Raw genomic sequence first — 16,897 nt, forward strand, 5'->3', positions numbered from 1 at the left:
TGCTACTGCTTGACGACGATGAAACAGAGAAGTCGTCGCTGATCGCCGAATATCGTTCCCTACTGTCATCGCCGTGTGATTCGTGCGTCCGCGTCACTTTTCCGAGTCCGTCGTGTCGTCGCGATATCGAAGAGGCTGCCGTGAGAGCTGCTCGATCTGTTCGCGACAAACGACAGTGAGGTAGAAAGCGCGAGAGAGAGAGAGAAAGAGAGAGAGGGAAAAAACGGTTGAACACGGGCGTTGAACACAACAACTACAAGAACGGTGGCGACGGCGACGGCAAACCTCTTGTTGAGAAAAAGAACGCAGTATTCACTCTTTTTTTTAATTCATATTGCCCGGCACACATACATACACATATAGAGAGAAAGAGAGAGAGACACACACACACACACACACAACACACATACATAAGAAATGCACTAGGCACGGAAGTCTTATGACGAAGACATAACTCTAGAATTGAAGTATAGGAATAACACTCGATAGCGAGAAAGACATGTAGAAAGACAGTAAGGAGGAAAAAGAAACGAAGTGTGAGAAGACATCAAGAAAACGAAGATAGCTGCGAGAGGGAGGGAGAGAGAGAGAGAGTGGGAGCGACGTAGTCGTGGAAGTAAGAATCCACGGAGCTGCGCGACGCCATGTATCGTTAACAGAGCACCGCATGGTGGCGCGCCGCGATCGTAATACGTTGTGTCGGCCAACGATGACGACGGCGACGGCGACGACGACGACGACGACAACGGCAACGACGACGACGAAGAAACCCGAGCCACGGTACTGCTAGGAAGTGCATATATAGATAGCCGTATTGTACAAACTGTCTGAAAAACATCGGTCAGTTGCTGCCAACGTTGGCACGTACCCTTGGTCGCTTACTAGCACGTTTACTCGGTCACTCTGCTGCAGAATCCCTTCCTCTCCTCTGCTGCAGCTTTATTGGCTGATAGAACATCGCTTGAAACTCGCTCGCGGCCGCCGCATCGCCGTGACAGCAGCGCGAGGAAAAAGGTAAATCATCATTGCCGAGAGAGTGCGCGTCAGTGTATCGAAAAAGAGGGTGGTGTCGCGTTAACGACTATCGAAGAGTGTGAGAAAAAGTTGGTGTGACCAATAGAGTGCAAATCGACCAAAAATATTCGTCGTACTCCTTTACGTACCTTGTCAAATAAAAGAGGAGAAATTCGCTTCTGAACAGTGCTCGCGGTTTTACTTTTTACGACCTTTTTCCACCACCCCCTCCCCTTCTCTCTTCTCCACTCTTGTCCCTCTTCACTTTTCTCGCTTGCTCTTTTTATCTGTAGAACGTGTGTTGTGTGGCATAACGCGAAATAGAAATCACGAGTAGTAGTGAAGAAAGTGAAAAAGAAAAGTGCGCGTGAGCGCGCACTCGCGTGCAATGTGATAGTCGTGTCTGTCATTGATGTACGAGGTGGTGTTGATAACGAAAACGACGCCGACGACGACGACGACTAATACCGAGGCTAACTTCAGGACGAGGCGAAGAAGGAAGAAGAGCTGCCGGAAGTACCGGCCTACCTAATCCTAATTCTAACCTATCGAACGCAGAAGAAGAAAAAGAAAAAGGCGGAAGAGAGTTCTAGTCTTTCTTGAGTGGTGGAGTGGAGGTGGTGAAGGTGTGGAGGCGGAGGTGGAGGCGGTCGAGACAGCTTCAGAATGAGCGGACGACCGAGAACCACCTCCTTCGCCGAGGGTAACAAACCACCCGCAAACCCACCCCTTGGTGGCATGAAGATCAGTAGTAAGTACCATAACCTCTTGTTCGCTATAGGCTTTTCTCTCTTTATCTCTCCTTTCTTGTGTATGCTCTGTCTTTCTCCCCCTTCCTCTCTCTCTCTCTTCCTCTGTCTCTCTTTTTCTCTCTCTCTCTCTTTCTCCTCTCTACCTCTTTCCCTCTCTCTCTTTCTCTCACTCCTGCTCCATCTACCAAATGTAGAGTAACGCGTCTGCGTCAAGTACTCAGATGCTCTCAGGAAAAAGAAGCGAAATAGAAGGGAAAAAGAATTTTTTTATTAAGTCACTTGTGTAATGATCGATTTTACACTTTTACGTTGCGTAATTTTTTCTGTTTTGACAACAATCAATACAAAATTTCTATTGAAAATAAATTTGAATCTTTATAAGGATAAGGGTGGAGCCGACATAGTATACGTGTTTGTGTAGTATCTTTAAATTATGTATCTGGTTTCTAAACTGTATTAACAAAGAAAGAGATTAAGTTTTAGAAAAACTGCAAAACTGTGAAGTAAGTTCTGTCTTTTTGTATTATTTTGTATTATTGTAAGCAATAGCGCGTGTGTGAAAAAATTAAAAAACCCTATTTTTTTTGTTTTTTTTTTGTTTTTTTTTGCTTTTTTATTATTTGTCCTACGAAGTAATATAACATATCACAAATTGGAAACAGTATCTTTAATAATTTCGTAATATTTGATGTGTTGCGCAAGTATTGTTTCTCAAGTCTCTTGTGACATCCAAAATATTTTTCTTTAGAACACTTAAAATGATTATTCATTGCATAATTTTGATTTTGTGTGCAAATATACTAAACCAATTTTTTATACAAAAGTGAATTGAGATGTTTTCTGATATAAATTTTGCCATGCAAAGTGAAAATATATATTCAGTAAAACCAAAATCTAGTAAACGGTAAAAGCATTTATGACGACCTTCGTACTATTAAGTTACAGATGTAATTATTTTTGTGGCGATTATTTTCATCACTTGTTTTTCGCGCCAACGCAATTTAATGACGACAACTGCACTGAGATATCTTCCTTTTCTCCTCTCTCTCTCTCTCTCTCTTGCTTGCTCGCTCGCTCTCTCTTTTTCTGTGACGCTAAATGCTATATGTAAAATTTTTACTATAGATGCACTATATTTTTGGCACACGCTTGAGTTACATTCATCCTAATGCACGTCAATCCATATATTACACTATTTGCAATATAACGCTATAGTGCGCTATATGCAATAAAAAAAAGATATTAATGCGTGCTAATGCAATCACAAGATCTTTACTCGACAGAAATAAACAATAGCTTCAAAATGATTCCTTAAAAATGTTTTTACATGTAAATAATATTATTATAATTATTATATGTTTAATAGTTATATTATTGTTATTATTGTTCAGTTAATGTTAAACTTTAAAAAAATATTAGAGTCGTACATTTAAAATTTATAAAATATGAAAATATATTTAAATTATATAAAAATGACATTTCGTATGTAAAAATGCAAATATAAGTAAAGTTCTTAGAATTGTAAATGTAAAAGTGTAAAAAACAAAAAGAGGGCAGCGATTTATTGATCTGTAAATAAAAAAATAAAAAAATACACAAATAATTAACCACGGAAACGCCAGGACATTTTCATCCTTTGATTTTATTTTTTTACTCACATTTGCCAGCTTGACTTATTGTTCACTTTGATCTTTTTATACTTTTGCACTCCGTACGTATTTTTTATCACTTATTTGTTAAAGTACGAACTTTAATTAACGTCAATTATCTACTTAACCATGTTTACTTGGTGGACAAAAAATAGTTAATAAATATTTAAATGATAATGTGATTATCATACTGATACGCTGTACATGTGAGAATCACAGCAAATAATCATATATTGTGAGAAAAACGATAATTATCTTAAATATTTCTTACGATGTGTGACATGCACATATAATATTTGCGCATAAAAGTAACAAACTTCGATAAAAGTAAAACAAACATGTCCGCAAACGACAAATTGCAAATAATAATATTAAAGTAAATTATTCTAGATCGAAGCGTTCAGCATTGAGAACGTTTCTGTCAATAAAAATAGTGATATAAGTAGGTAATGCAATCACTCTGTCATCTTTGGCGGTAGCACGACCTGCGCACGACGTCCTTCCGGTGCGATTATGTGATCCGTTCGTGATCGCGTATAAGTAAGCGTTCTAACATTATATCAGATGTTTCGAAATAATATGTCGTTAACAACAATTATTAATTGTGTAAGCAATAGCGCGCAAAGTGTATGAAAATTAAAAATGTTTTTTTGTTTTTTTATTATTTGTTTCTACGAAATAATATAACAAATACCGTAAATAGCGATATTGGAAACAGTATCTTTAATTAATTATAAAAACTATACCGGCAAGATTGCACAATGCTGCTTTTTTTTTAGCGACAAATTGGTCTGTTTTCGACATATTTTGTTATCAGAGTGTTACACGCGCGCGCGCGCGCACATACACACATGTATATTATGATTGATCGAACTTTTTATCGATCTTTGAAGGTTGAAGGGTTCCAAACGCCCTCGCAATCGTTTCACTGTAAAAAGATTTGATCACGTTACCGATTCATATGTCGGAGATCTAGGTCATTATGTTTTTACAATGTAAACTATTCACGAAAGAAATAACACGTCTCGTACGCGTTACTTTCTCAACGAATTTCTAGTGTAAAAGTTTAAACATTTTTATTTCTTACACGCGTGCTCTCTTTAGTGACAAATTGTGCTTGTTTTCTTGGACAAAAAGAAAACATTTGCGATCTCAAATATCGATTGATCTAATTTATAAATAATCGCGAGTGATGGCTGACCAAGTAATTGCGTATTGACGCGGTTGCCAAGCGAAACGCGGAGACGACCTCTTCGATTGTGCGGAGGATCGATTATCCTCGCAACGGTATAACGGCGGGCCATTTTGACCCGAATCAGTTTCATTCCGTAGCATGATAATGGTCTAAGAATTAAAACATTTTTATATATTTATACATGTTTGTTTCAATTTCTTTTGTAACTTCGATTCTTATCCGAATGATCGAACTATATCAGTTAATATTGAAAGTAGCAATTTCTGCTGCTTTGCTCCATTAAGCAAATATGCAGTAAATTATTTTAAAAAAGAGAATGTTTTAGAAATCAATTTTTTTATATTTTAAGATTTATTTTAACAATTAGAGTAATTAGACAGTTATAAAAAATATAGTGCGAATACATGTATATATATATGTGTGTGTGTATATATATATATATATGTATAATATTGATTTATTTTATTAACTCCTAGTATTTTATTAACTCCTATTGTCTGCATATTTTTAAATCATGCACAAAAAACTTACGTTCTGCAATCAGATAACAAATTGTTAATACTTTATTAATATATATATGTGTTACAAAGTATTTAAATGATTTAAATATACATATATAAAGTTTATATTAAATGTCCGAAATTTTGTTTCAAATCAAACTCGGTTTAAAATAAACTTAAAAGCGATCAAGCTTGATAATTCCGGCTGCTTTCAAAGACACTCTCATCTGCTTGGTTATTGATTATTCAAGGTCGCTATGTTAAATTCGAGCGCACCATATATTCTAAGTGGAGCTTTTGACGCTCGTTAACGAACTTCAGTTTGTAATGATGACTTTTCATTATGTGATTTTCACTCCTTCTTTTAAAGAGAAATATTTGTAAACACACTAAGAATATACATGTCTGTACTCTTATATTTATAAAATTGATTTAACCGTTTGCCGGCAATGTGTAATAGCACGTCAGCAATTTAGGTTTTTGAGATTTAATGCAAATTTTGATGTGATCTGTTCCGGACTGTATAAAAGTAAAAAAAATTCTCTTGTGTGTCACACAAATACTATACGTGCGATAATGAGCTAGCGTTTGACATTTGTTCTTCTGAAAAATGAAACAACAATAATATCACTATCGTTATCTACATGTCGTTTCGGATACCCCTATCAATTGCTCATATTTATATTGTTTTTTTAAACTAAAAATTTAAGTTTTTTTCTAAAACCCGCACTCTAATAAATATTTTATAAAACTTGAAATATAAAATATAACCTGAACTATGTTAAAATAGTTGGTTAAAAATTATATTGTTCTAAGCATGTAATAAAAATACTTAAAAAAATATTTGAATATAAGTAAATACATTATTAAAACAAACAAAATAAATAAATATCAAATACAAATCAATAAGTAATTTTCTTGAATAACATTTTTTCTTTAAAATAGGTTTTTTTTCAGTGTCCAACTCCAAATAGCCATAACAAAAAGAAACGAAAAGAAACAATTGTTTAATCGATTACCAATAAGAAAATAACGATTCTTAAAGGAAGAAGAAAGATAGTCTAATTATTATTTTAATCTTCTGTAATTTGCTTCGCTATATTTTGTTTTATAGATATAATAAACAAAGAAACGTATATATTTATACTACAATACAAACAATTAAAATATTAAACTACTAACTTTTCTTTTTCAAACACTTGTCTGTTAAGTTACTAAAGTTGTCAAGCTCTTAGCTAAAGAATTCCAAGGTTGTCAATTGTTACATCTTATTGTTTTATATATTGTTTATTATTATCAATAAATCGCGTTGAAGCTTTCTAAATCTTTTTTAATATAATATTTGGATATTTATGTTTGGATATTTTTATTATAAACATTTATATTAATTGATAATATTTACTATGTAAGTATCATGTTACAATTTTTAATCTGTAAGTGCAATACTTTCAGAATTACACAAAGACAAAAAAAGTGATCTACTGTCTTCTCTATTAGAAAAAAGAAACAAATAATTTAGTAAAAATTCTAAGTAAAATTTTAATTCAATTATACTGAAATATTTACTGAATTAAATCTGATATTTTGATATTGACAAGATGTGATATTTGCATTTCTTGTTATATTATTTATATCTTGTATATTTTTAAGATTGGCACTTGTTTATGTATATGTATATATTTGTAAGTAAGCATATATATATAGAATTCTTATTATATATAAAGAATTCGATTAGTTAGATATTATTATCATAAAAAATTTTCTTGTAGATATCTTTTAGATATTATTGGTTAGTTGTTTTTAATATGTTGGTAATACAGTGTTCTCGCCTATCGTCTTATCATTTTAAAATTTGATTTCTATTTAAAGTTTTATATAATTAATAATTAGTTACAAAAAGAGATTTTTATAAGTTTTCACTAAAAGATTATGAGAGAAGAATTATAGTATTAATTTAACTAATGAATTAATCTTATTTTTTACTTGCAATGGATGAGTTAGTGTGTCAATATAATGTGTTCTATATATAATTTTATTTATTAAAGCATATATTTTAATGTTAAAAAAATTGTACTCACGGTTATTTTTTTAATGAATAGCAGATACACGCAAAAAGAATGCTACATCTTTCTTCTAATCTAACGCGATCTGTGATAATAATAGTCTACTAGTATATATTATGTACATAAAAGAGGTATCACATCGTGATTTATTTGCGTACAATTTAATACCTCACCAAGTCAGGAGACCACACATCCTGCCTATAGTTTTCCTGGAAATAGTTTTATAATTAGCATCATATCTTATACATTGTGTATCTTCTAGTCAATAAAAAGTAAAACACTGTGAAAAATAAAATAGAGAAAATAAGGTAAAAAAAATTTATATTTTTTAAATTAAAAATTTGTCTAATTTATGTATGTTTTTTTCATCAATTAGTATATTTATTGTTAAACCAAAAGTCACACATTTTCCGTTAGATAGATTATTATACTATATTTATAATTGTATAATATTGTAACATGTTAAGGTCAATCGATAATTGATGAGATCAAAAACGTCTGTTTATTATTTTTGTTAAAAAAAAGATTCGATCGTTAGGAAAGTATAATGGACGAAGCGAAAGTTTTTAGAACACTTGCACTCAAAAGTTTGTTAATACTATTACTAATCTAGATCTGTGTGTGAAAGAATATAACCATCGATCAATGGATGCGAATTACTAGAATCGACAAACTGGCTGACTTCCAAGATTTCTTAAAGAGAAACACACACAAGAGGCATCAACAAAAAGAATCTAAAACTTCAAATTAGATTAATTAACAATTACAATTATAGCATTTTATTTATTTGGTTTTACGCTACACATTTAGGACTTTTATCTTGAATTATATAATTTTGTAAGTCTCTGAATAATTTTAACATTATATATTTGAATACAAACTGTGTGTCATTTCTATTTATCGAAATGTAATGTGCAGAATTTTCTCAGAGAAAATCTCACACGAGAAAGATAATTTTGTATTTTAGTAAACAACAAGATCAGAGAAAGAGTGTTGATTCTTATATATTATTAATAATTACTAGTAGAGTTATTGATTATTGAAGTGATAATAGACTTTAGTTATTAATTAAAAAACTTTATATTTTATAGTATCGAGAGAGAATATAAAATTACACGTGTGTTGAAGTTTACTATAAAAGCATAAGATTTATCGCGTTTATAATGATTAAAAAACCTATACATATATATATATATACATATAATATATTCAGAACACATTTTCGTTTACATCTCAATAGATAGATTTGAATATGTTTTGTATGCCATATGTCTGTCTCTCCATTATCATCTTCTTCTTATCTGTCTTTCTTAAAGATACGGTTTCTGTGTGTGATGATGTTATCTTATAACAGCTAAATATAGTGAATACTCTAACCAGCTTCAGTCAACAAATGATACCGATGCGCGCACTTGTATCACTTATACTTGACGTAAGAATGCGAGACTCGGTTATTGTTTACCCTATATTTTTTTCTTCTCATTTGTTTTTACGAACATTTTAGTCGTAAAATCTTTTTTAAGACTTGTTAGTGAATAATGATATTTTCCAAATGAATAATGGATTCATTTTTGAGACATTCCCTCACTCGTATTAGATACAGTATTACGTAAATTGTATATATGAGAGAACACTGCGTTCGGTATTGTTTGTGGATATTCGTCAATACTTACTAATGTTACCACACAAGAGCCGTGGTACGAATTGTGGCGTGCACTGTTATCTACCTACTACTTGCAATAGCAACGTTCCGCGCGTCACGTGGCGGGGAGTTCTCCCACTTTCCGAGAACAAGGCATCACTGCTGCTAGTCATTACTAGCGAGAGAGACTCGTTAGTAGTCTATCGCGAATCAATGTGATAGTTACTGCGTTAAGTTCTTGTAGATCGTAATTTGTTTAGAACTTACTTATTTGTGTGTATTTTTGTGTTTGTGTGATTTTAGAACATAAAAGAGATTATCGTTTAAGCAAAGCAAAATTAAGTAATTTTTCCGTTGAATGTGCAATATAGATCGAGAGATAGTCAGTTTTCGATTTTTGTTCGTGAGGATATTCTATGTATTTGTAAGAATAAGTGTTGGTAAGGACTAAATAATCCATACGATTGTTAAGAACTGTTAGTTGCTTTCAAGAAAAGGAAATTCATTAAAACTGATGAATAAGTGATTTCTGTAATTGAACAAAAGTAGTTATCAGTCGTGTGTGTGATCATCAGAAAATTAAAAAATTTCTATTTTTTAAACTTTGTATATTTTTTTACTGAGTGCCAAATATTAGTAATTTTTTTATGAACAAATTTAATAGTTATCAAAATATTTGCATACATATTTGTGCAAGGTATATAAGGTATTTATCAGAAAGTAATCGTAGCTCAGTATTCTCTTTTGTGTGTGTATATGTGTGTTATAAAAATATGAAGAAAATGTAATACATGTTATTAATTCAACTGTAAGTGTGCAGTGATTTTTATAAATAGTCTTTATGAACAATAATGAAAAGAAAAAATAGTTATACTGTAAGATTATATTGATTCTATGTAAAACAATGTATCACTTTAAGAAAGTATAAAAAATGATTGAACTTCTGTTCTATAACTGTTCACGATATTCGATTGTTATGACATTATCGAGTGCCACAATCTCTATTTAACATAACGTGATGTTTGAACTTGTCTCGAAGAAAGATATTGTGTATTTTTATAATTCACTTTTCAAAGATATATGATTGGGAGAATAAACTATTATATTTTATACTATTGCATTAAACTATTATATTTGAGAAAAGAAATCTTTTTTTCTTTTGGAATTTGTATACATACGTACATATATATATATTTATTTATTTATTTATTTATTTTTACTATAACTGATTTTTAAATGACAACAAAATATAGAGAAAAAATTTATAAAAGAATTTTTTGTTATTTAACTATTATACGATTTTTTTAGACGTAAAAAAGTACTTAGTTTATATAAATATTATATATATAAAATGAAAAATCTGTGGAAATATTAAAAAATAGCATAAGGTGATTTCTGATATAATTAAGAAAAACCGGATCGGAATCTATATGGCTCGTATCGGCCTTATTTGATTCCTGTTAGGAATCTATAGAGTTTGATGAAAACTTGAATAAAGCAACAATAATCTGATTTTGGTCTCGATATTTTGGCATATCAAACGGGTCGGAAATATAGTATTCTGATATTTTTTGGAACACTTTACTAATCAACCGATCCCTAAATCATGGCTCCAGCAAATACTTTCGACTGGTCGGAGCTGATTCAACCATGGCAGTATCGAAAATTCTGCTCAGCCGGTTAGAAAACAGAGTATCCTAAAAGTACCATGGAATTAAGCGGCAAGGAAGCCAACACTGCTTACAAAAAGTTCTGCAAATTTCTGCATCGATTAAGTAACAAGAAACGTAAGTGCAGTCTTGCGGTCGGAATTAAATGACATGTATTCGAAAATTTTAAACTTTACGCATGTGGAAGGTGTTACTCTATATATGTATATATATATGTATGTATGTATGTATATATATATATATGTAATTTATTTATATATATTACAAACTTCTCGTATTCTTTCATACTAGATAAATGTTGATGAAAGATATAAAAACATTAGTAAAATAAAAGAATTTAATATTATTAAATAAAATGTGAATGTAACCAAGTATGTACATATATGAGCTGACACACATTAGGGCATCATAGAACGAACTGTGACACCTTTATGTCACTACTTTATAGCAAAATCAGCCAGAACGACTACACATTTATACATTGGCGTATCACAAAACGTCATCTAGTGTTCAGGACGAATTCTTGCCAATATAATTTCTCGAGCGTCGACTGACGTTCACGTCAATGACGTATTTAATAATATCGTTCAACGTCACCTGTCGTCTTTGTGTAACGGGAACGCATAATCATCTGACATTTACACTTCCTCTCGGTAGTGTCGGTATTTACTCCTGCTTGTATATGTACTTGGCATAGTTTTTTTTTTTTTTTTTTTTTTTGTCTATAATATTCTCTTCTATAATCATCTCCAGAGAATTATCAAATCGAGAAAGAAATCCAAAGACAAAATCGTAGAAAGAAACGAACATCTGTTATTATCGCGATCTGTTATTTCAAAAAAATTATTTTTGTCACAACACTACTAAATACTAGTTTAAAACTACGTCAAGACCGGACGCAACATTGATAACACGTGTTGACAACACGTTATCTCATTTTTTTTGTTGGCGTGGCAACAATGATACGAATTGTTTCCGGCTGTTGCCAACAATATTGCGCTGATCTACACGCAACTTTAAAAGTCAAACGAACAAATAAACATTTACGGACATAAGAAGTCTAATCGCAAGAGACATCACTTTCAAATATTGTTTTCTTTTTTTTTTCTTTTTCTCTGACATGATTTAAGTCTTTTTTGGTTTCCCTTTTTTTATTTTTACATTATTCAATCTATTTCGTTTAACTGAACGTGATTACCTCTAACGTATAAAAAGAGAGAAGTTCACTTGATAGACTGCTCATCGTGAGGGGAATATTCTCTTAAGCCGCGAGAACTACCGTGAAATCCAATACGTGTTTTCTCTGTGGTTTTTTTTTACTTCATAGGAAGGGGTTACCATACCCACACATGCAACACACACACACGTGAAAGGTCAAAATCTCCTTCGATGCGCGCATAACGCGATAAAAGAGTTGCAGAGCGCACGATGCAGCTGCTGCACCGCTTCGTTAAACTTTTTGTCACATACTGAAATTAGTTAGCTAGTTTATTAGTTCGCTAGTCGGCTAGACGATTATCTAGTCTCGATCATCGAGGCTTGACCCATTTTTCTCATAAATAATATAACAATTGCTTTTCTTTTAAAAATGATTTAAAAAGATCTTGACAATATTCTGATAAAATTTATAAATTTCTTTGACGCTCTCTCGCGCCATTTAAAATATCTCGTAAAACTGGTCGCGCAAAATAAATCTAAAATAAGAATAAAATTTGTCAAATGTCATTTTAAAATGAAAAAGCATTGTGTGTTTAAATGGTCGATCTTATTTGAAATTTTTTCTTCATGAATATACCGGTAATGTTTGAAGAAACATTTTTAGAGCAGATACGGACAGATTGTAAAGAATGTATGCCATTGATGACTTGTTCACACTTCTTGATCAATGAGTAGTGAGAAAAAAATAAGAGAATGGCGATGTACATGTTCACTTGTACGGTATTTACGTAAACCAGAATTCTCACCTTGATTCTAAGGTGATTCATTGCACATATGGAAAATTCATTTCTTAGAATTAGTAAGATTTCCGTTTCATCGCGTCGTCAATAAAATATCGTAGATCTTTAATAAACCTTTCTGTGAAACGTAAAAATATTTTCGACAACGAATAATTAATATGTATTTTTTCAAGGTAAGAGAATTCTCGCAAATCGACTCTTGAAAAGGTGACGCGCGTGACTTGCAAACAATTTTCTCTGCTTTTAACAAACGCTTGAAAAGTTTTCCGCTTTTTCATATCATAAGATAATGACTCTTTTCCGATTTATTCTGACGGATGATGTGACATTTTGTTTTGCAGGTAAGGATGGCAGCAAGGTGACGACCGTGGTAGCGACACCCGGTGCCGGATCGGATCGTCCTTTAGAAGTTACATATACCGACACCAAAGTCATTGGCAATGGCAGCTTCGGCGTGGTATATCAGGCCAAACTTTGCGATTCGGGCGAAATGGTCGCTATCAAGAAAGTTCTTCAAGATAAAAGATTTAAAGTAATAAAAAAAGAAGTAATACAAGTTAAAAAACCTACTATATTTTTTTATTTTGTTAATTTTATTTTATTACAAATAAACATAAATGTGTGTGAAAAACAGTTGCTACAACAAGCTTCATCGTGATGATTTTCAGAACAGAGAATTACAAATCATGCGACGTCTCGAGCACTGCAACATTGTGAAACTGAAATATTTCTTTTACTCCAGTGGTGATAAGGTAACTAATCTTATCTTTGGGCATTCATTAATTTCTAAACGAAAATTGAACTTTCTCTATCTGTTTCTTCTGCAAACTTTCTTTTGCAAACCTCGTCACATTTTTTTTCTCGTAAAAAATCTTTGTGAGGGAACGACATAAATTATTAAGTAGGCAACGTTTTCAATCAAAATATGTGTAGAGCAGCATTCTGTTGAGCAGCGCGTGATTATCAATTTTATCATTATCAGTTTGTTACATAATAATGTGAGCCTATAATTAGAACGAAAGATCGTCGTTTAATGCATGCCACATTGGTATGTTATTTTATAGAACATCTTATCCGCAACTAATCCAGTTTTTCACGTTGACGTAAGTTGAAAACGTACCCAACAGTAGTTTGTGCAAATGACCTTATAATGACAAAAGGAGATTGTAGATACAACTTTTCGCTTTCACATAAACAAAATAAACATTTTTTTTTTTGTTCAGTTTCGTATTTTTCTTCTTTTGAAATTATCACAATTTCTAATGAAATAAAAATTTCACTCGTGACCTCTCTCTGAAATCTATAGATCGTGTTGCTTTGCTAGTTAGTACATAACATTTTTAAAGGCGTGTGTTAATAACAAAAGAGAGAAAGAGAGAGAGTTTGAATGAGTGAATGAGTGTACGTACGTGCGTGCGTACGTGTGTGTGTATATACAAACATTGAAATGAGTGTCTAAAAAAAATAATAATAACATTAAGCATATAGAAACTCTGACAAATTTAGAATGTTATAACGCTATTATGTATATTTCTTCTCTTACGGTAGTATATTGAATGTATCGTTAATTGTATCGTTTTGGAATAGTGTGTCTTCAAAATGACATATATTTGTAGATTTTTTTGCGTCCTGAACATTATTATAATCGAATTTTCTTTCTTTGTTTTTTTTCTTTTTTAGAAGGACGAAGTTTATCTCAATCTAGTCCTGGAGTACATACCTGAAACTGTGTATAAAGTTGCTCGACATTATAGCAAAAGCAAGCAGACGATACCAATCAGTTTTATCAAGGTAAATTAAATTTAAAACATTTGTGAGATTCATAAAAAGAGTTATTCAGAATAGAATTTATAAATTGAATGCAATCTTTAATTGTATTCAGTTAAAGTTTTTATATTACATATGTTATGTGTTACACTATTTATATTACATACGTTTATGTTTGTACGATACAACGCATATACTTAGAACAGAGAACTAATGAGAAAATAACGTGTTCATAGTATAATCGTTTTGTTTTGTATTTTGCAGCTGTACATGTATCAACTGTTCCGTTCACTAGCATACATCCACTCGCTAGGTATCTGTCACAGAGACATCAAACCACAGAATCTTCTCCTAGATCCTGATACCGGCGTCTTGAAACTATGTGACTTTGGCTCTGCCAAACATTTGGTTAAGGGAGAGCCAAATGTGTCTTACATCTGTAGTCGCTATTATCGTGCACCTGAGCTTATCTTTGGTGCTATTGATTACACCACAAAAATTGGTGAGCTGAAAAGTGTAGCGTAATTTTGTTTGTGAAGATGAAGTTTTTTTTTCTTGTTTATGCGCGCTGTTTTTCTTTGAATATTTTTATTCATTGAAATTATTCAATTTTCAGAAGGTAACTTTTGAAATCTCTCACATCTTATAAGAGAAAATCTATTCTCAAATTTCTTTTTTTTAGATTTTCTTTATTATATTATTATAATTCTAACATATAATGACTAATGAGATATTTTCTTATTATTTTCTTGGCAGATGTTTGGAGCGCAGGTTGTGTGCTAGCAGAGTTGTTGTTAGGTCAGCCAATATTTCCTGGAGACAGTGGCGTCGATCAGTTGGTAGAAATTATTAAAGTCCTCGGTACGCCTACGCGTGATCAGATACGTGAGATGAACCCCAACTATACTGAATTCAAATTTCCACAAATTAAATCGCATCCATGGCAAAAGGTAGAGTTTTTATTTTATTCATAAATAATTCCCCAATATTATTACAAATACTGTTACAAATATTTTTTATATATATATTTATTTATATTTATATTTTATGTGTGTATATAAATATACATGTAAATATTTGTGTATCTACATATATAAATACATATATGTACTACGTACATACACATTAATGTGTATGTTGAGATCGTCTTATTTTATGCACAAGTAACAATTTTATAATTAATATGTTATTAAGATAATTTTATCATTAATATGTTATTAATATGTTATTAAAGAGTTTTATCTCTTGAATTCCATTTTATTTTCAAATATGAAGAACATTTTTTTACAAATACAATGTGGTTTTGAAAATACATTTGTGTTACTCTGGATAATAAAACAAAAATGTTTTTTTACTTCTATTAACAAAACATCAGAACATATCAGACCATAAATTTGAGGTAACATTTATATGAGAACATATACAGCATATACTTTTTTGGAAGAAAGTATTTTTTTATATCTAAAGTTTGATCGATGGCTTAAGACCTCTATACTTTTCACAGCCAGTTTAGATTCTGACGTCAGAAATGATAAAATAATTATTGAAATGTATGTAAAACTGAAAGAATATTTCTACATAAACTCACTTTTAATTAATAAACTATACCGAATGGTTTTCTTTTGGTTTAACAACAAAATCATATCAGTAAAATTGAAAATCAAAACCAAATAAAATAGCGCGCGACATGCTGCAAACTTTTCATTCAGTTTTTGTTTTTAAACAAAAGAAAAATCATCTGATATTTTTACAAAAGTGTCTTATTGATTAAAAGTGAATTAGTGTGGAAATACTCTTTTATCTTTACATATTAATAAATTTCAGTAATTATTGTTTTGCTTCTGACGTTAAAATCAAAGAAACAGCTATGGAAGTGTCGAAGAGTCTTAATAATGCCTCGATCGTAATATCATTTATCAATATATGTACTCGTGGTTTGCAGTATATGCTTCAACGAATGAGTGAAACACCTGTGTGTTCCACGGAGTACCAGAAGATTAGAGTAAGTGGTTCAATTTGTGCACCAAGTGTTCTTCAATATATCTCAAATATTCTTCTATCTTTTTTAGAGTTGTACTAACATATCCAAATAAAATAACATATAAACTTCCATTTCAGGCAATCTATCGCAAAGTTTTTCCCAGTCTACTTAGATGTTAATTTAAAAAAAGACAAAAAGGAGAGAAAAAGAAAGTGATCACTTCGTTACTTATCATCATTCTTATTTGTAATCTATTATTTTCTTCAAGTCATTCCTCATATTGCTTAATTTATTTCAAAATAAAGCTATTGACGTACTTACTAATAACTCTTATATGTAACTTATATTTTTTACATTTGTTTGACGACTGAAAATAATTGAGGTTTTTTCATTCACTTACTCTAATGTTCTGAAGATATTTGAGATTTGCGTTTTTTTCACATTTGAAAGAATGAGTAACATAACTGTTGCCTTTCATGTTCTATCACGCAAAAGGAAAAAGTGCTTGGAATCTGTATTATTCATCTTACAATTAGATACATATACATGTTCTTACATCATATTTGTGTGAATATGTTGAGCTGATACAGCACATATTTGAATAAATGATGGGTCATAATAAGAATAAAAAGTAAATACAACCTAAAGTTTTTTCTCTATAACGTTACATTATTATATACACACATTGTCTCTTTTCAAGAATTTT

General features: G+C 31.3%; 1 protein-coding gene across 4 annotated transcripts in view; it reads left to right on the forward strand.

Annotated features, from left to right (window-relative positions):
- Positions 1–764: 764 nt before the first annotated feature.
- The window catches only part of LOC109852652 (glycogen synthase kinase-3 beta-like), a 19,664-nt gene continuing 3,531 nt past the window's right edge, over positions 765–16,897 (forward strand). The window contains exons 1-7 of one of the 4 annotated variants that reach the window (XM_020424004.1): positions 8,993–9,623; positions 10,432–10,602; positions 12,785–12,975; positions 13,112–13,195; positions 14,124–14,234; positions 14,475–14,712; positions 14,967–15,160. In XM_020424004.1, the coding sequence (XP_020279593.1) occupies positions 10,524–10,602; positions 12,785–12,975; positions 13,112–13,195; positions 14,124–14,234; positions 14,475–14,712; positions 14,967–15,160 (897 nt within the window). In that variant the 5' untranslated portion in view covers positions 8,993–9,623; positions 10,432–10,523. Of the gene's footprint in view, positions 1,766–8,992; positions 9,624–10,431; positions 10,603–12,784; positions 12,976–13,111; positions 13,196–14,123; positions 14,235–14,474; positions 14,713–14,966; positions 15,161–16,897 lie in introns of those variants that run through there. The other 3 variants (XM_020424006.1, XM_020424005.1, XM_020424003.1) reach the window with 3 other exon arrangements.

The sequence above is a fragment of the Pseudomyrmex gracilis genome, unplaced genomic scaffold, assembly GCF_002006095.1.
Source record: "Pseudomyrmex gracilis isolate BER0280 unplaced genomic scaffold, ASM200609v1 scaffold_32, whole genome shotgun sequence".
In the NCBI taxonomy this organism is placed as follows: domain Eukaryota; kingdom Metazoa; phylum Arthropoda; class Insecta; order Hymenoptera; family Formicidae; genus Pseudomyrmex; species Pseudomyrmex gracilis.